The 15,780-nt window shown below is 52.8% G+C and overlaps 1 protein-coding gene and 1 long non-coding RNA gene across 2 annotated transcripts in view; one reads left to right on the top strand and one right to left on the bottom strand.

The window, feature by feature from the left end:
• Nucleotides 1-1,324: 1,324 nt before the first annotated feature.
• STC2 (stanniocalcin 2) lies at nt 1,325-15,232 on the bottom strand. Its single transcript, XM_045792128.2, has 4 exons — nt 14,761-15,232; nt 12,539-12,681; nt 9,880-10,091; nt 1,325-4,847 (listed from the first exon to the last, which is right to left on the bottom strand). The coding sequence occupies exons 1-4, from the start codon at nt 14,909-14,911 to the stop codon at nt 4,445-4,447; spliced, it is 909 nt and encodes a 302-aa protein (XP_045648084.2). The 5' UTR covers nt 14,912-15,232; the 3' UTR covers nt 1,325-4,444.
• Nucleotides 13,975-15,780, top strand: part of LOC123788638 (uncharacterized) — a 149,055-nt gene continuing 147,249 nt past the window's right edge. Inside the window, exon 1 of the long non-coding RNA XR_015726830.1 lies at nt 13,975-14,223. This is a non-coding gene — a long non-coding RNA (uncharacterized LOC123788638). The remainder of the gene's footprint in view (nt 14,224-15,780) is intronic.

Genomic DNA, 15,780 nt, shown 5'->3' with positions numbered 1-15,780 from the left:
GAATGTGGTGTGTTTCACCCACCTTTTCACACCCCAGGGGGAGATGGTGCAAGTAAGACTGAGCAGAGTGAACCCTGGGGTGGGGTGGCATGCCACCTCTAGAGCTCGCTGGCCTTGGACGAGCTCCCGGCGTGTTAAGATGCCTTTGAGCCTCAGTTTCTCCACGTGCAAAATGGGGTTCAGAAATAATGCCTGTAAAGAGCATGGGGGGGGACCCATGATAGATTCACAAGAAGCCGCAGGTGTCATGAGGAGGGTGGTGACGGTGGTAATGATTTCAGGGGAGGCTAGCTTCGCAGCAGAGCTGGCCACTGGGTGGGCTCCGCAGAGAGAGCTCTAGCCGGGTATTCACACAGGCCAGCTGCTCCCCAAAGCTTCCCTCAGCCGCACCTGAGAACCTTTAGAACAATTACCGATGGGCACAGCAAAGTGATGAGACTCCATGATTCTCCTGCTCTCCCTTATCTGAACCAAGATTTGAGCCTTTGCAGAGAGGAAAGGTGAGGGCAACAATTTGCCTTTCTGTTCTAAAGCAGAGCTCCTCGGAGGTGCTATAAACGTAAGAGTATAATTATTCTTTCTCTAAGCCTTGTGTAAAATAGGAATAATACTGATTGGTTTAAATTAAGAATAAATCAAATGTGGAGATTCTAAGGCTGAAGTGGGGGAAAGCAGATGGGGTTAGAGTCAGAGATCTGGGTTTGCCTGCAAACCCCCCCCCCCCCCGGCTCACTAGCCACATGGTTTAGTTTGGGATCAGCTGCTTTACCTTTTCCCATCTCAGTTTCTTCGCCTGTAAAATGGGGATAATACCCACTACTCGTAGGACGTGGTCAGGGTGAGAGGATGTATGTGAAATGGGAACACCGTGGGAAACCAGGGCGTCCGGCTCTGTTTTGCTGTGGCGAGGATGAACTGGGGAGGAGGCAGTGAGCTTCCCTGCTGGTGCCAGGCCACTGAGCTGTCGTGCTGGTGGCATCTGCCACAGGTTCGGTCTGAAGGAAAGTGTGGCCAGGCTACAGGGGAGACTCCCAGGGGAGAGCAGAGGGCGCTGTGAGGACGTCCCTCATGGCTGGGGGGTGACACCTGCAGCCAGGCTGCATGCAGTTCATTTTCCGCTTTGTCTTGGTGACTCAGGCAGTGTTTTGGACCGAGTCCCTCTAATGGAGAAGAAACCCAGGATGGTCGTCTTTACCTGGTGTCCCTTCCTGTAAACTGAGCTTCCAGCATTTTAAACAGACTCAAAACTCGCTTGCGCACTGCCATTCCCCCTACGTGCTGGCTGTCCAAAGCGCTCTCAGACAATAATGCTACTCAAGGGAAAGCCGTTTATTTAAAATCTTTATTAATGAATGGAGAAAAATAATGCCATGTGACAATGCCCGGGTCCTGCTGCCTAAATCCATAACAGAAACAGACATGATGACTTAACAAGCTCCCGGGGTGCCAATTCTGAGATCAGATGAGGTTGTTCTTCCTTAGGAAATGGGCTCTGGTAGCATTGTTTTTCCATGTTGTTCTAGCAAAGCCTTTTACTTGGTTCAAGTTTAAATTTCTCTTTGTGTGTGTGTGTGTGTGTGTGTGTGTGTGTATCTAAGTATGCCTACAGCTCTCGACTGGTGTTTGCTATTTATTTGGTTTCAGGTGTCAGCATTTTGCTGTACGAGGTTGGTCCTCCCCTCTCAGAAGAATAGCGCTATTTATTGATACAAAGGAGAGGTGTTCAGATCATCTTGTTAAGATGTAAAGCCCAAAATAAACATCATATCTTTATTTGGAAATCCACATCCTTCCTTAAAGGAAGGCTCATGAGTAAATTTGTATGAAGTACGAAGCCCAAGTCGAGTGTCTATTTTTAATGACCACTGTGCTTACATTTTAGATTGTACAAATGCCTCTCAACTCTTACGGGAATTTGGACTTTACTCCATTTCGAGCCAAAGAACCTTTGCAATAAATACTATTGTATGCTTCAAAACATTAAGAGCCAGAATGAAATGAGGTCTCCCCGACTTTGAGAAGCAACACACTAGTGGTATAAAAATATACAACAGAGATCAGTGAAGGGGTTCAGATGGACACGGTAAGCAATTTTATGCCTCGGGGGAAAACACTGAGATAATAAATACAAATGACAAATATTTACAATAGAAGCAACAAATGGGACATCAGTAGGCGAACACATAAAACATTTACACTGAGGAAAATATAAAAGTGATGCCTTTCACACATTGAGCCCAGGAGCCGGCGAACAAATGAACAGCTGACCCAGCAACGCGGGAGAATGTTATTGCTTCAGCTTTTGAGTGATGTGAGTGAAACAGTCAACGTGCTGCAGTGGCCCATGGCGTGAGCCAGCCACGGTTTACGTTCGGTTCCCATGGCAGAGCCTGACACACCGGTCCTCCTCCCCCCGAGGCCAGAGCTGGATTAAGTGCACCATCTCTTCTGCTTTCTGCAGCTCTAGCTCTTTCTAGGTGCTTCTCCCAGCGTTTTGTCCCCTTTTCCCCCCACACCCAAATGGTTTCTTCCTAACGTGGATCACGAAAGATTGGGGCGCTGACTTTCCAGCACCATATCCTGGCACTGATGAGATTGGGTTTGGGGTATATAAATACTAGCTGGGTTTTGGGTAAGGGCCTTCCCTGGAACAAATTACTGCAGAGTAGATAAATTTAGCTCCTTTATCTCTGGCCTCAGCTTGCTCTGAGGGAGAGTTATAAGCTGATATAAACGGAGGATGCTTACTTTTTTGCCAACTTACTAGAATGGGCATCAGAAAACTCAGGCCCAAGAGCCAGATCCAGGTGGGCACCTGTTAAATGCAGTTTTCCTGGCACGGAGCCCGGCCTGGTGGTGACCCGTTGTCTGTGTATGCCTGCTTTCCCGCGCAGCGGCAGAGCTACGAGTACCTGCGACAGAAAACACACGACCCGCCAAACAGAAAGTAGTGTAAGTTACTATCTGGACCTTTACAGAAAAAGTTTGCTGACCACTGCTCTAGAACGAACTAGCCCAGAACACCTGTCTACTCCTTGTAACACGGGCCTCCTGTTCGAGTACTGGCTGCAAGAGAGGAGAATTTAATATGATAACCCAGTAGGCGAGACAGAAAAGGCCTATCTGTGGAACGTTCTGAACAACCACAAGAGCCCCACCGCTGACCCTTTGTTACGGTCCTCTCCCTCCTTGCCTTGGATTCTTAGTTCTGCCCCTCCCCTCTACCTTTCTTTTGTCCACTCTGACTCCTTTCTTCGTTGCTACATTTCCAATCTGGATCTGGAAAATCCTGTCCCTCAGGGCTTCCTGGCGGTCTCCTCCATTTATGTAAAAGGTCTGGAAATCACAGCCATCTTGGCTCTCTTCTCCCCCTTTCCATCCTGCACACCAAGAAACCCCCGTTTCGGACTTGGCCTCAGGGCGTCAGGTACCGGGCTTTCTGGATCTTGGCTGAGGGTCAAGGTGGGGTAACAAAACGCTAAGGAAAACTCTGTCAAATGCCCTCCTCTCGTGTGCATCTTCCTCCAGGCGTGTGGTTTGTCCTGAGCGGCTGCGAGCCCACGCCAGGCCGGCAGACGCTCGGCTACATCGCTCTTCGATTCCTTTTAAAAGAGCACTCAAAAGAAAAAAAAATCAGCCCCAAAAGATGGGCTGTATTTCTTTTTCCTTTGAGCTGGTTTTAATGACCCAGTTGCTTTGTTTGAAAGCCATTTATTTAGACGACAGGCATGCAGATGTAACTGGATAAATAAAGTGAAATAGAGCTTCGAAGCAGTGGTTAATATACAAACACACAGGGACCGCTCCCTTGCACATGGTCCCCCAGACAGAACAATGGCTCAGAAATGACACTTAGAACCCTTGCCCTCCCCATCCCCAGCAGCTCCAAACCTCAAGGTCCCATGCAAGACACTGAACTTCTGTTTGGCACCAAGCACCCACACAGCCCCCGGCTCCTCTCCACCCTTCTGACTCCCAGCGCGGTTTTCACATTCACTCCTGTGCCCGGACCTAGCCCGCCCTCCGCCAAGACGTCACCAGAAGCTGCGGGGCCGGGGCCCAGCACCGAGTGCGAGGTCCAGTGCGGCAGGCCTGCCGCCCCCCGCCCGTGTCCGGCCCACCTCCCCCACAGCAGAGCAGACCGCAGGCCGCCGCCCAGTGGCTCCACGGATGGAAAGAAGACAAAGTTGCAAGGAGGCCGCGTGGCGCTCACTTCGGGGTGTGCAAGTGTGGAACCCCCCAGGGCACAGCTGAGACCTCGCTGCCGCCTCGGCCGCCGCCGCCTCACCTGTTCATTCTGCTAGCACACACCTTCATCAAGTCCGCAATCCCCACCAAATCCTGCGCGAGACATCCCCCCTCTTTAATGGCAAATGTTCTGGAATGTCCATAGAGAAGAAAATGGACGGCATGGAGGAAAGATTTCCCGGCCAGGCCTCTCGTTTCACCTCCGGATATCGGAATACTCAGACCGTTCCTCCTCCCACTCGCTGCTTCCAGAAGTTCCCTGGCCCCCGTGGCCGGCTGCTCGGCCCCGGGCATGGGCGTTTGGGTGGCTTTTGCCACCTCGCTCGCCCTTGGCACCTCGGCCGGTCTCCCGACTACTGGGCTCCGAGAGGTGGCGACCTGCCTCCCCGTGGTGGGCCCTGGAGAGCTTGGCTCCGTCCACGGGGAGCTGGCGCTCAGGGGGCACCGTGGGGGGCCTCTGGATGGCTGAGGTGCAGAAGCTCAGGATGGAGCAGAGGCTGCCCCAGTTCTGCTCACACTGCGCCTGGACGCTGTGCGTGACGGCCTCCTTCACGTCCTCGCCGCAGGTCAGCAGGAGGTTCACCAGGTCCACGTACGGCCTAGAGGTGGAGAGCAGAGAGAAAGGGAATGGAACCAGCCCCGAGCGGGTCACAGAGGGCAGTGAGGATACCAGGCAAGCAACACATGCCCGAGGCCCGGCTGCCCTTTAGTTTGGGGAAAGAGCTTTCAGGAATTGCTTCAAGCCGTTATCCATACCCTAAGGAGCGCCGGCCTCCGCCACTATTTACTAGACGGCCATTACCTCCCAGGCTCCATGCCAGGCATCAGAGAGAGGTAGGTGACTGAGCCCACCACCAGGAAAAGGACTGGTCACAATTTGCAGGTGCATACCATAAAAGAAGAGCCTCTGAGGAAGGTGGGTGAGAATGCCAGGTAGGGCAGCTGTGCGAGTGTTGAAAAGCAGTGTAGCAGAGCTCTGGGCATGTTTTGGGCATGCCAGCTAGAAGGTTTCAGTGGGAGGAGTATCTGAAGTGTTTTGGGGGCCAATGGATAAAAGGCAAATGGTGACGGGTTGGAAATACCAAACCGAGCAATCTCTTTGGCAGGGGAGGAGTAGCCGTCAAAGATTTGGGGCTGGAGAGCTCCCCGTCGCCCTCCTGCCATGTGGTGTCAGTGGGGCTGGCTGGCTTTGCACTTGGTGCCACTCTCCTGGGTTAAGTCTTCTCTAAGTGAGGCTCCTAAGAAACCGTTTCCCCATGTCTGTGTTTGCCCCTGGTTTGGGCTCATGATGAAGAAGGGAGTCTTTGGAAGGTATGGGTGTGCTTCCCTCTGTACTCAGAGGGGTTTGGAACAGGTGGAGAAGGGTGGGAGGCAGACCACCACCCTGTGAAGTCACTTCCCATGGAGCTCCCCCTTTTCCTGGTACTAAAGGTTGAAGAGGGGGAGTGGCTATCCAAGCACCTCTATTCTTCCAGTCTGGGCTTGCCTAGAACTGGAGGTGAGGGCTGGCCGCAAGGGGCCTAGGTGTGGGGATGAGGGCCAGCAATCTGAAATACACACACCCGGTTCTTGCTCAGGCCATCCAGCTGCCCTGGGTCTTTGGGAAAAGTGCCGGAGGGAGAATGACCACATCATGCCCTCGTGGGGGTGGGAGGTGTGTGCCGCAGGCAGGAACCCTGTGCCTGCTCTTTATGGGCCCATCTGGTAGGAGGTGTCCCCAGCAATGGGCTCTCATGGCCCACTCACTGAGCCCTTCTTACAGCTCACCGGCCTTCTGAAATCCCCCAGGAGGGCGAAGGATGCTTCATGTGTCTAACCAGCTTTCTTTAGCATCCTTGGCTAGCAAATTTTCTGGATATATCTGACCACTGCAGCTCTGGCCCATCACCTTGGGCAGGGAAATCACTGTGGAATGTGAGATCATTTGTAAGAAGGAACAAGACTTTTTCCTCTGTGAGCCTGGACCCACCTGGGTGGCTGCCTGTTAGCCCACTTCATCTTCTCTTTGCAAGTTGGCAGTGGTTGCTGGGCAGAAGAGCAGACTGTGTTTTCGGACTTGTGAAAGTAGTTCACTGCCATTTTTATGAATTAGTCCTCAAGTTGTAGCTGAACTGTCCTCATGTCATAGATGTAAAAATGGAGATGGCTGGTGGTGGGGGCAGGGCGGGGGAGAGGAGAAAGTAGTTTTTGGAAGCTTCTGGGCTGGGAAGGCCTAGAGCTCAGCTGAGAGCAGAGAAGAGGAATGTTCTGGCTGATAGAGATCAAGCTGCCTTTTAAGGCCTACTTGATGCCTTTGGAGTCAGAGAGTCTGTGCATGGCTGATGGACAGGGTGTTTAAACTCTCTAAGGCAGGCCCCTAATAGTGACAAGGACAGTGATAACACTCCTCTTCTCGGGCTGGGAGAGGGGGCCATGGGGCGACACAGAAGAAATGCTGCCCGCATATTTGTTTCCTTCCATCTTTTGACAACTAGCAACTGACTGCCTCAGGGAGCTCAAGGTCACGGAGTATATCTGCTACAGCAGCATCAGGATTTCAGGGCCTGATTTGTACCTGCCCCCCCACCCCCACGGCGACATGAGCACATTGCGGGGGCTGAGAATCTGTCTTTTTGGGACTAGCCCGATGCTCTTGTTTGAGTTTCTCTCCCCAGAGTAAGGGGAGGGCTCTCTCGGGAATGTACGGACTGCCTCCTGGCCTCCTTTGCCAGGGCAGTCTGCCTGCCAGATGACTCTCAGAACCCCAAGGCGGATCCGAGAAGGCTGGACTAGTCCACACTCTCTCCTGCCTTTGGCGCTCTCTCTGGAGGAGAAAGCTGTGAGCCATGGGGAGGGGTGTGTGTTAATCTAAGCCGTGTTTTGAGCTGGCATGGTGCCCTCTCAGGCTGCAAGCTCAGCCCGTGTCTAATGACAAAGCCCAGCTTTCTCAACTGGGTGTCAGCAAGGCTAAAGGATTTTTAAAAATACTTGGAGGGGGACGTGCCTGGAGGCTGCCAGCACCCAGTGACAGGGTGTGTGGTAGCCAAGGCAGTTGATGTGGAGAGAGTGGGGCGGGAAGGGGTGAGAGGAACACAGGGAAGCAGAGAGCTTGAAGGGAGCCACTTTAACCAGACCGGAGTGTTTGGGGGTGGCTAGGGATTGGGCTGAGGAATGGGGGAGATGTGGATTCTGGAGCGACTATCATTTCCTCTTCTCTAAAGGGAAAAGCAAATTCGGTTCTCATTTTCTTATCTGTGATCAATGCCATACATTCTTAAATGGTCTTCCTGATATTTGGGGACCGACGGGATCTTCTGTGCCCAAATCAGTGAAGACAGTTAAAGAACAATGCCATCAATTCAGCTCAAGGTTCCAGTGGATGCACTGCGTAGTCACGGCTTCAGAAGGAAGGTAGTGGGGTTCTGGGGAAGGTGGTGTTAGGCGAGACCCGCTGCCTCGAGGGGCCAGCTTAGCAAGAGGAAAGAGGACTTGTGCGCAGGCACAGTGAGTGTTCTTACAAGAGGCCCAGGCTAACTTATGGGGTGAGTCATCCGCATTCCCAGAGTGGGCTGGGGTGGAGGGCTACGTGTTCATTCTAAATGATGCGAGGAGCCCTCGGGAAGTAAAAATCTCATGGCCCCATGGGCCATGTTTCCATGGAGGAGGTACCAGAAAAGCTACAGTGTTTTACCCCTTCTTAAATTCCAGAGGGAGCAAAAAACCCTTCAAAACCTTCAGTTTTCCCAAAGAAGACTTTTCTCTAATCTTGAAGAAGACAAAGTCTTCTTGCACTCCAGGAATATATCACTGACTTATAAACTCACGCCCATCATCCACTCTTGAGGCCAACGAGCTATAGTGGATGACAGCGGACTGAGGACAAAGGAGCTTCAGGAGTCTCTCAGCCATGGGGCATTTTAGGGGCAGCTCGAAGGAACGGAATTTTACAGGGCTCTCCCTGTGTAATGGGGGTGTAGTTGAGAAAGGGGAAGAACGCCTGCTACATCTGGGGGCCAGGGAGCCTTTAGCAGGTCTAGCAGGGAGAGAGCAGGTCAGGAGCACGGAGGTTTCATGTCTGTTCCTGATAACCAGCTTCGGTCGTACACATTGCCAGCTCCCAAGCTGGATAGTAGGGATCAGACCTCAGAGCCAGGTCTTGAACCTCCTAGCTGCCCTTTTCTCCTCTGTGAGGTGGGGACAGTAGTCTCTACCTTGCAGCCCTACTGGGAACGATCAATGAGATCGTCCAGGTTAAGTCCCCAGCCCAGGGCCTGGCCCACTCCCAAAACGATAGCTGTTATCATCATTGTTATAGAAGCTGTTGTTGCTGTTTCTTTACAGGTATTTGGAAGAGTGGTAACTATTTTATCGGGCATTAGTATGACTAAGGAGAAGACGTTACTTTGCGCTTGGCAAGGGCTGCCTGTAGAGATTCACAGTGAATCTTCGAATTCTAACACTGCACTGGGGCTGTCGCAAGATACCTAGACGCTCATAACCTGGTGGGACGTGGTGGGCGATGGCTGTTGTCCCCCGTGATCTAAGCAGGGTGTGCGTGTACGGGGGGAGTAGCCAGCTTAGTGGCATAGCTGGGGGAAGGCCATGGCCCCAGCTGAGGAGCAAGAGTTCATAAAACTGTACTGATCCGGCCCCATGAGTCACTGTGTAAAGACCAATGGTGCCATCAAGCTGGCGGTGCCTTGTAGCGGTCTGCTCCGCTAGTGGCCTGCTTTCTGCCCTCGGTCTCCGAGGAAGGCGCCATCGTGACCTACCGCCCATGCTTCACGTCAGAGCACTTGTGCACCACACCCTTTATCACTTTGCAAAGTTTAGGATCCTACAGATGAGGTTTTTTTTTTTTTTTTTAAGGAATAAGATGTCCAGGGTTTATTACTGAATTGCAAGTCTTTGAATAAGCAAGTTCATATTTACCCACTTTGGCAAAAAGGTGTTTAGCTGATTAAAGTTTTTGACATGGGTCTTGTGTTTTCTCTGGGAGGGCATTAATGTGTTAGAGAAGGTGAGGGAAAGGAGGGCCATGGAGGCAGGAAAAAGGCTATTGCTCTCAGCTCTTGGCCTTTAAGTCCTGGAGCTGGACTGCCTGGCTCTTGACTCTGGCTTTGCCTCTCATTGTCTGTATGACCTGTACTTCAGTGAATCTCAGTTTTCTGATCTTTAAAATGGACGTGAGAATGGCACCTTGCTCACAGGGCTGCTGTGAGGATCCGGTCAAAGATCCCCGTAAAGCACCAAGCACAATGCCTGGCACTTAGTAAACGCTCAGCCACTGTGGTTAGCTCTCACTGTCTGTTAGGGCATCTGCATGGCCACTTGGAATACTCAGAACTGTTGGGAGCTGGGCTGAGGGGAAGGTGAAGCGTATTTCCGAATCCTACACATTTCACGCCTAGTACAGTACTTTCTGTTTCTATTGCTTATGCTTTTGAAACCAATGGTGGACATTTCTTTCGCTTCCCTGAAGGCCAGCAGGAAAGGGCCTCCCATGGGAGTCAGCGCATCTTTCTGAGGTAGAGTGCAACCTTTCCCATATGATGGGAGTTCGGCCTCCACAAACAAGCCCCTCAGACTCCTCCAACACCAGCCTGAGGAGCGGGCCCCTCCTTCCCATGGCCCCTGTGGGGCGGCACTCACTCGTGCAGCAGTAAGTCCTTGAAGTGAATCATCTCCACCATCACCCGGGTGTTCTCCTGGGCGGCTGAGCACAGATCGTGTTTGAGGTAGCATTCCCGTTGTAACTGGAACACCATTTCCTTAATGGCGGGGCACTTCCGGCTTATGCAGCCGAATCTGTGCCGCAGAGCATGGGCCTTACACTTCAAGGCATCTTTGATGAACGATTTGCCCTGAGAACAGAGAGGACAGAGAAGAGAGAGAGGGGCAGAAGAGACAAGTCCTTGTCAGAAGCTTAGACACTCACATTTCTTGGTCTTACACAGGATTTTTATTTGACAACTGAACCCCAAGGTCTTGCCTCAGACCGACGTCCATGCAGGCGACTGGCTGACGCTACGTCAGGAGGTACGTCTAGAGTGACATGATACCTCCGGCATTTGGCCAAAAAGGATGTTACTTCGGGAGACTAACAAACCGGCCTCCTTCCTCCCCAGCTGCTCTACTAGTTTTCCTTGTCCTGGGGCTTCCGTGGCCGTCTGGCCTCCAGGCAGCCCAGGGTTGGCTGTTTGGTGGCAACTTTTCTGGAACATGAGGGGAATGTGGCCAGACGTAAATCCCGAACTCCCAGCCGGAGAGTGTTTCCCAAGTAGAAGGTGCTTGCTGATCCAAGTCTCACACCATTGCTTTTTCCTCCAACCCCACGAGTGACATCAAGGTTGGGTGCTATCTGTGCCTCAGGGCCTCCCACTGCCCCCAACCCACACTCATATCTCCTCCTATCCTTCCAGGAGCATTCTTTTCCTTTTTGAAAACAATTCGACTCCTTTAAACTGTTAGGATTATTGCCTCTAAAAGGCCCGCCTGGCACACTGCCTGGCAGCATCTGGAGTCTGAACTGCCCAACTGACAGCCCCTCCCCCACACTCCCTGCCTCTGAGTGGCTAAGGCAGCCAGGCATACATCTGGCCCACAGTTCTCTTTCCTGGCAACCCCATTAGACTGTTCTTATCCTAGAAAGGAGACAGCTGTTGGGGGTGTGGAGGCAGGCTGGGGCTTGAGCTCCCTTATCAACCTCTCGGGGCAGAAAGGCATTACGGAATACCTACCTAGGGATCCCCATTCCCCCATTACTATAGAAACAAGCTGTGGTTGGAGAGGTCACCCCTCTGTTTTTAGACAGGCCTGGAAGTAGCTGAGTGGAGAAAGAAAACGGGTTTAGGTTGGAAGTGGGAAGCCAGCCAGCATATTTAATTCAGTTCTTCCTTTAGAAGCAACTGAAATGTCTACAGATAGTGTCTGGTTGCTGAAAAACCCCTCCCCGTGGCCCCTTTTGCTCTGACTTTCCAGTGGGAGCCAAAGAGGATGGAGGGTAGGGTGTGCCAGTTTATGAAATAGTCACATGCTGGGAACCAGCTTGAAAAGGGATGCTTCTCACTTGAGAACATACTCCTGTTGGTTGAGAGAAAAAGGAAGATTAATTTATTCGAGGGCTGCAGCAATCTGTTTTGGTATTCTTCCCTGACATCCTGTGGGATCGCCCTTAAATACACATCTTTCCTCCGGATTTCCTATTACGTTTCCTAATTCCAGTTAATCCAGAAGGGATGCTTTATTAGGGAGCCTCGAGGAGTTCAAACGTTCTACTCTTTCCTTCCCTGGTTTCTGGTTCCCCCCCTGCCACCCCACATCCTCTACAGCGTCGGCTGCCAGCCCTGTCGCATCCCTTTCTGGTTCCCAGGCATGGCTTTGTCAGGCTGTCTATAGGATGTCAGTGGATGGTGACGGGTGGCATTTCATAAGTCACACCATAACTGTTGGCCTTCTCCAAACGTTGTCCCCGCTCTCCAGTGATATGGGAGAGAAAGCTGAAGAGCTACAACAACAGAGGGCTTTGTGATGCACATACATATTGGCCGGGGAGAACATGAAGAAGGGGAACCTGATGCCACTTGCCACCTGAAACGTATTTGGATTGTCAGCACTGGAATCACAGGGTAGCTTGTTGGGGTCTTGCCCTACCCCAAGCAACAGCTAGGCCTTTCCCACCCTGGCGACTCTGGGATGGCTGGAGTGGATCAGGCGTTGTCAGAGGGTTCTGCAGGGCAGGACTCATTCAGAGCACTTGGGCTGGGAGAGGAGGGTCTCCTACTTTGAAGGAATAAGTCTCTTATCCTGGAGGTCCTGAATTATTCGTGTTGCCTGCTCACACACCCATTGGAGATGATGAATCTCTACGAAGTTTCTGTCTCATTGATTTTTCCCTAGTAGGTGACAACAGGTCTTGGAATGTATAATTGGAGTCCCTGTCCTCCCCCCACAAACCTACTGTTTCTAACGTGATGGGCCTTGCAGACGGAATTCTGGGGGGCCAGATATAGTCTGTCCCCTTACAAGATGCTTATTATTTGTTATGCCTTTTGTGTTCTCTGCTAAGAGTCCTTAGATGATTGTTCAACTTGCTCTCCATCCCCCTCTGCCTGTGTCAACACAGGAGAAGGATTTCACCTATATGACAGTTCTGGAGAGCAGAACCCCTGCTCTGCACCAAGAACGTGTCTTGCAAACGCTAAACACACCATAAACATCAGCTAAGGAAACCTGTTCACAAGTCCTTCCAACGAACATTTCAGTCGTGCAACGCCAACCTAAAACATTTTGTGCTCTATGGGGTTTTTACCTGGGCATCAAATTTTCCAGCGTTGTGCAGAAAAGTCATGCAAATCCCATGTAAGCCTCGAATCTCACAAGAGTTGTTCTCGAAACATTCAAACACACCACACCCCACATCGCCAGCGTTGACCAAACAGTGTTGGATTTCCGCTAAAATGAGAATTACATGCAAATATATACAAAATTCTCAGCCACACTGGGGAATGCAGAGAGATCGGCTGAAATAAAAGTTAGTAATGACTAAAAGAAAATTTAAGAAGATAAAGTTAGAAATGACTATTTCAGGATCGAAAAAGCTAGGGCAAGAAAATGTCATCATTTAATCTACTTAGGAAAATGTCAGTATTTGTAAATACTGTATCTGTAAAAAAATCAGCCTAAACTATGTTACAAAAATCACAATCAGAATTTAGGTCTGAGCTCTCCAGTTTTCATCCTTCCCTTCTTCCAGTCTTTGTGGAAATAGTTTGAAAGCAGAAGCAATTTCAGCTTTCTAAACCCACAGACACAAGTAAGATTTTAAATGATTAGCTTGCTCTCTCCCTTCTGTACTCCATCAATGAAATACCCTTCTCTACTTGGAACTCAAAGCCGCTGCTACTAAATCACAGCCATTTCCTTCCTGACCCCCAAACGCGAGCTTCCAAAAAGCAGTTTCAATTCAGCTTTATGATTCAACACCTAAAAATCAAAACAAAATTCCTATTAAGGCAGCGCCTCCAAACCATTCAGCGTTAAAAATACCAGGCTAGGGGAGCTGCGGTTGCGAGCAGGCTCAGGAGTCAGATGGGGGCTAGCCTGCAGAAACGCAATCGTCACAGTTAGAGGCTCCTTTTAAAGAGAGATCCGGTCTGAGATATCACTTAATCCCCTAGAAATTCCCGCGACCCGGGAGTTTGCTGCCCTCGGGAGTTTGCTGCCCTCCTTCGCAGAATGTGGCCCTAATTCATCTCTCCAAAAGGATAGACTGAGGGAGTTAACTGTCAGGCTGCCGCGTTCAAGAGACTCTCTTCCGTCCCTTCCACCCCCCCCCCACAATTCACTGATTTAAGCCAACCACAAAATTACATCAGGAAAGTATATTTTGGAAGAAGGGCGGGGTCCGAGTAGATAATCCGCATTCAGATTAAATCGACCGAGAGAATGAGGGGAGTGTATTTGTTGAGGTCACCAACTACCGAGAATCACGTTCAATTCTCAGGGAAAGCACTGGAGAGGGGGAAGGGTGGGCGCAGGTCAGAGGCTGAGCCCCTGGCGGGCTGGGGGTGCGGACCCTAGCGCCTGGAGGGGGGAGACTCCCGGATGATCCCACGCGCGGCCCCGGCGCGCCAGGCAGGAGCGCGCAGGGCGGCGATACACTCGCTCCGGGCGTCCCTAATGGGCACTCGTGCATTCCTGCTCGTGCGGTGAGCGCACGCACGCTGCCGCTGGGTTTCAGGCCCCCAAATAAAGGCGGCGGCGCGGGGTGGGGGGTGGGCGCCGAGCGAAGGAGCTCCAGGCAGATTGTCTTGTCTCTCCCAGGAGCTGGGAAGAGGGCCAGCCCCCTGCCCTGCACGCCGGGCTCTGCTCGGCAGCTTGCCGGTGAACGGAGAGCCGGTGGAGCAGCAGCCGCCGCGCACGGTTCGGGCCGTGTCACCATTTCTGCGCCTGCTGACCTGCCCTGGAGAGGGAGAAGGCGGCAGCACCTCAGAGGTACGCTTTGCGCCATCTCCCCCGACCCCTCCCGGGAAAGCAATGCCCCCAAGGGGGAAGTTCACAATGCAATCGGTCTCGCCTACAAAGTTCTTGGATGTCGGGCATCTTTTGGGGAGGGGGCACAGCGGTCCTGTAGCGGCTGGCCGGCTGGGCAGAGAAGTTCTCCGGGTACAGGGCGCAGGCCGGCCTCGGAGACCCTCCTTGCCTCCCGCGGGCCGGCCAGGATGGAGCGGGGAGCTTTGCCCCGGACCGGGGACTCTGGGGCCGGCACTGGCCGTGTCAGGCGCTGCCTCTTTTATCCTCGACTCGGGGAGGACAGCAACAAGTCCTGCTCCAACCATTTCATCACCCTGCCAGCACGTGCGGATTCCCAGGGCGCGGAGCCTGGCGCGGACCGCGTCTCGCCTAGCCTCGCGCTTTCCTTTGCACGTCCCGCGCCACCCCAAGAGTTTGCGCGGCCCTAGGTGGGCTCTCAGTTCCGGGCAAAGCGCCCGGACCGCGCTGCGTGGGTGCACGGTGTTGTCTCGCACTTACCTGTGTTCTGCAGGGACAGGCGGCCTTTCTGCTGGGAGCCCCGGTCTTGGGGACCGTCCGGCGGGTTGGTGGCGTCGGTTCCCCGCGCCGGGTCGAAGGTGGCCAATACCAAAGCCAGGGTCACGAACTGGCCCAGCCGCTCGGCACACATGGTTCTTGGTGTAAACGTCCCGCCCGGAGACCTGGATTCTTTGTGCTCCCCTCCTCCTCTTCCTCCTGCTTGGCCGCTTCCCCTCCTCCTCCCACTCTTCCTCCTTGCTCGCTTTTTCCCTCCTCCTCGCGGCCGCAGCTCAGATAGAGGTTACCCAGCGCCCTCCCGTAGCTCTCTGGAGAGCATGTGACCAGGCCGTTAGCAGCGCCGCGAGTGCCCGGCAATGGCAGGGATGGTGCCTCAAATATCCCTGGAAGCTCTGGTGTCACTTGAATGAAGGAGTCGAGCAGGTGTTGTCCCAGCGGCTGGACCAATCCGAGACCCCGGCCCGTTTGACAACACGGCTGGGAGGCGGGGCCTGCGCCCAACTACTACAGGAGGAAGCGGAGCTCCGCCGGGAGCGCCCGACAAAGTTGCCGACCTGGCGGCGGCCACGCGTTTGCGTGCGTGTATGAGTGTGTGTGAGCGCGGCCGGAGATGCGTGTGCGGGTGATCCAGGGCAATGGCCGAACGCACTTTAAAAAATAAAAGCGAATACCAGCTCTGATTGCCCCTAAAGAAGGGCGGGAGGAGAAGGTCTGCGCCGGGACGGCACCCCCCCCCCCCGCACCCCCCCCCCCGGCCCCCGTCTCGCATCACAAGCACATCGTGCTGGGAAAGTTTCCTCTTTCTGTCGTTTGGACTTCAGAGAGCTGCTCAGCCCCGAAGCCTTGACAGACTGTTGTTTCCTGGGCACAGTGACGCTGGGGGCAAGCTGAGCACATATGGGAATTCCTGGCTTTGTGACGCTTTGCATTAAGAAAAAAACCTCTCAAACTAAGATAGGAGGAGCACTAGATAGGACTTGGTCTGAGCAACTGCCCCATCTC

This window comes from Ursus americanus, chromosome 15 (genome assembly GCF_024610735.1).
Source record: "Ursus americanus isolate L20-20 chromosome 15, mUrsAme1.1.p, whole genome shotgun sequence".
NCBI lineage: Eukaryota > Metazoa > Chordata > Mammalia > Carnivora > Ursidae > Ursus > Ursus americanus.
The sequence above is the reverse complement of the archived record's forward strand: the minus strand, read 5'-3'. Positions and strand labels throughout refer to the sequence as shown.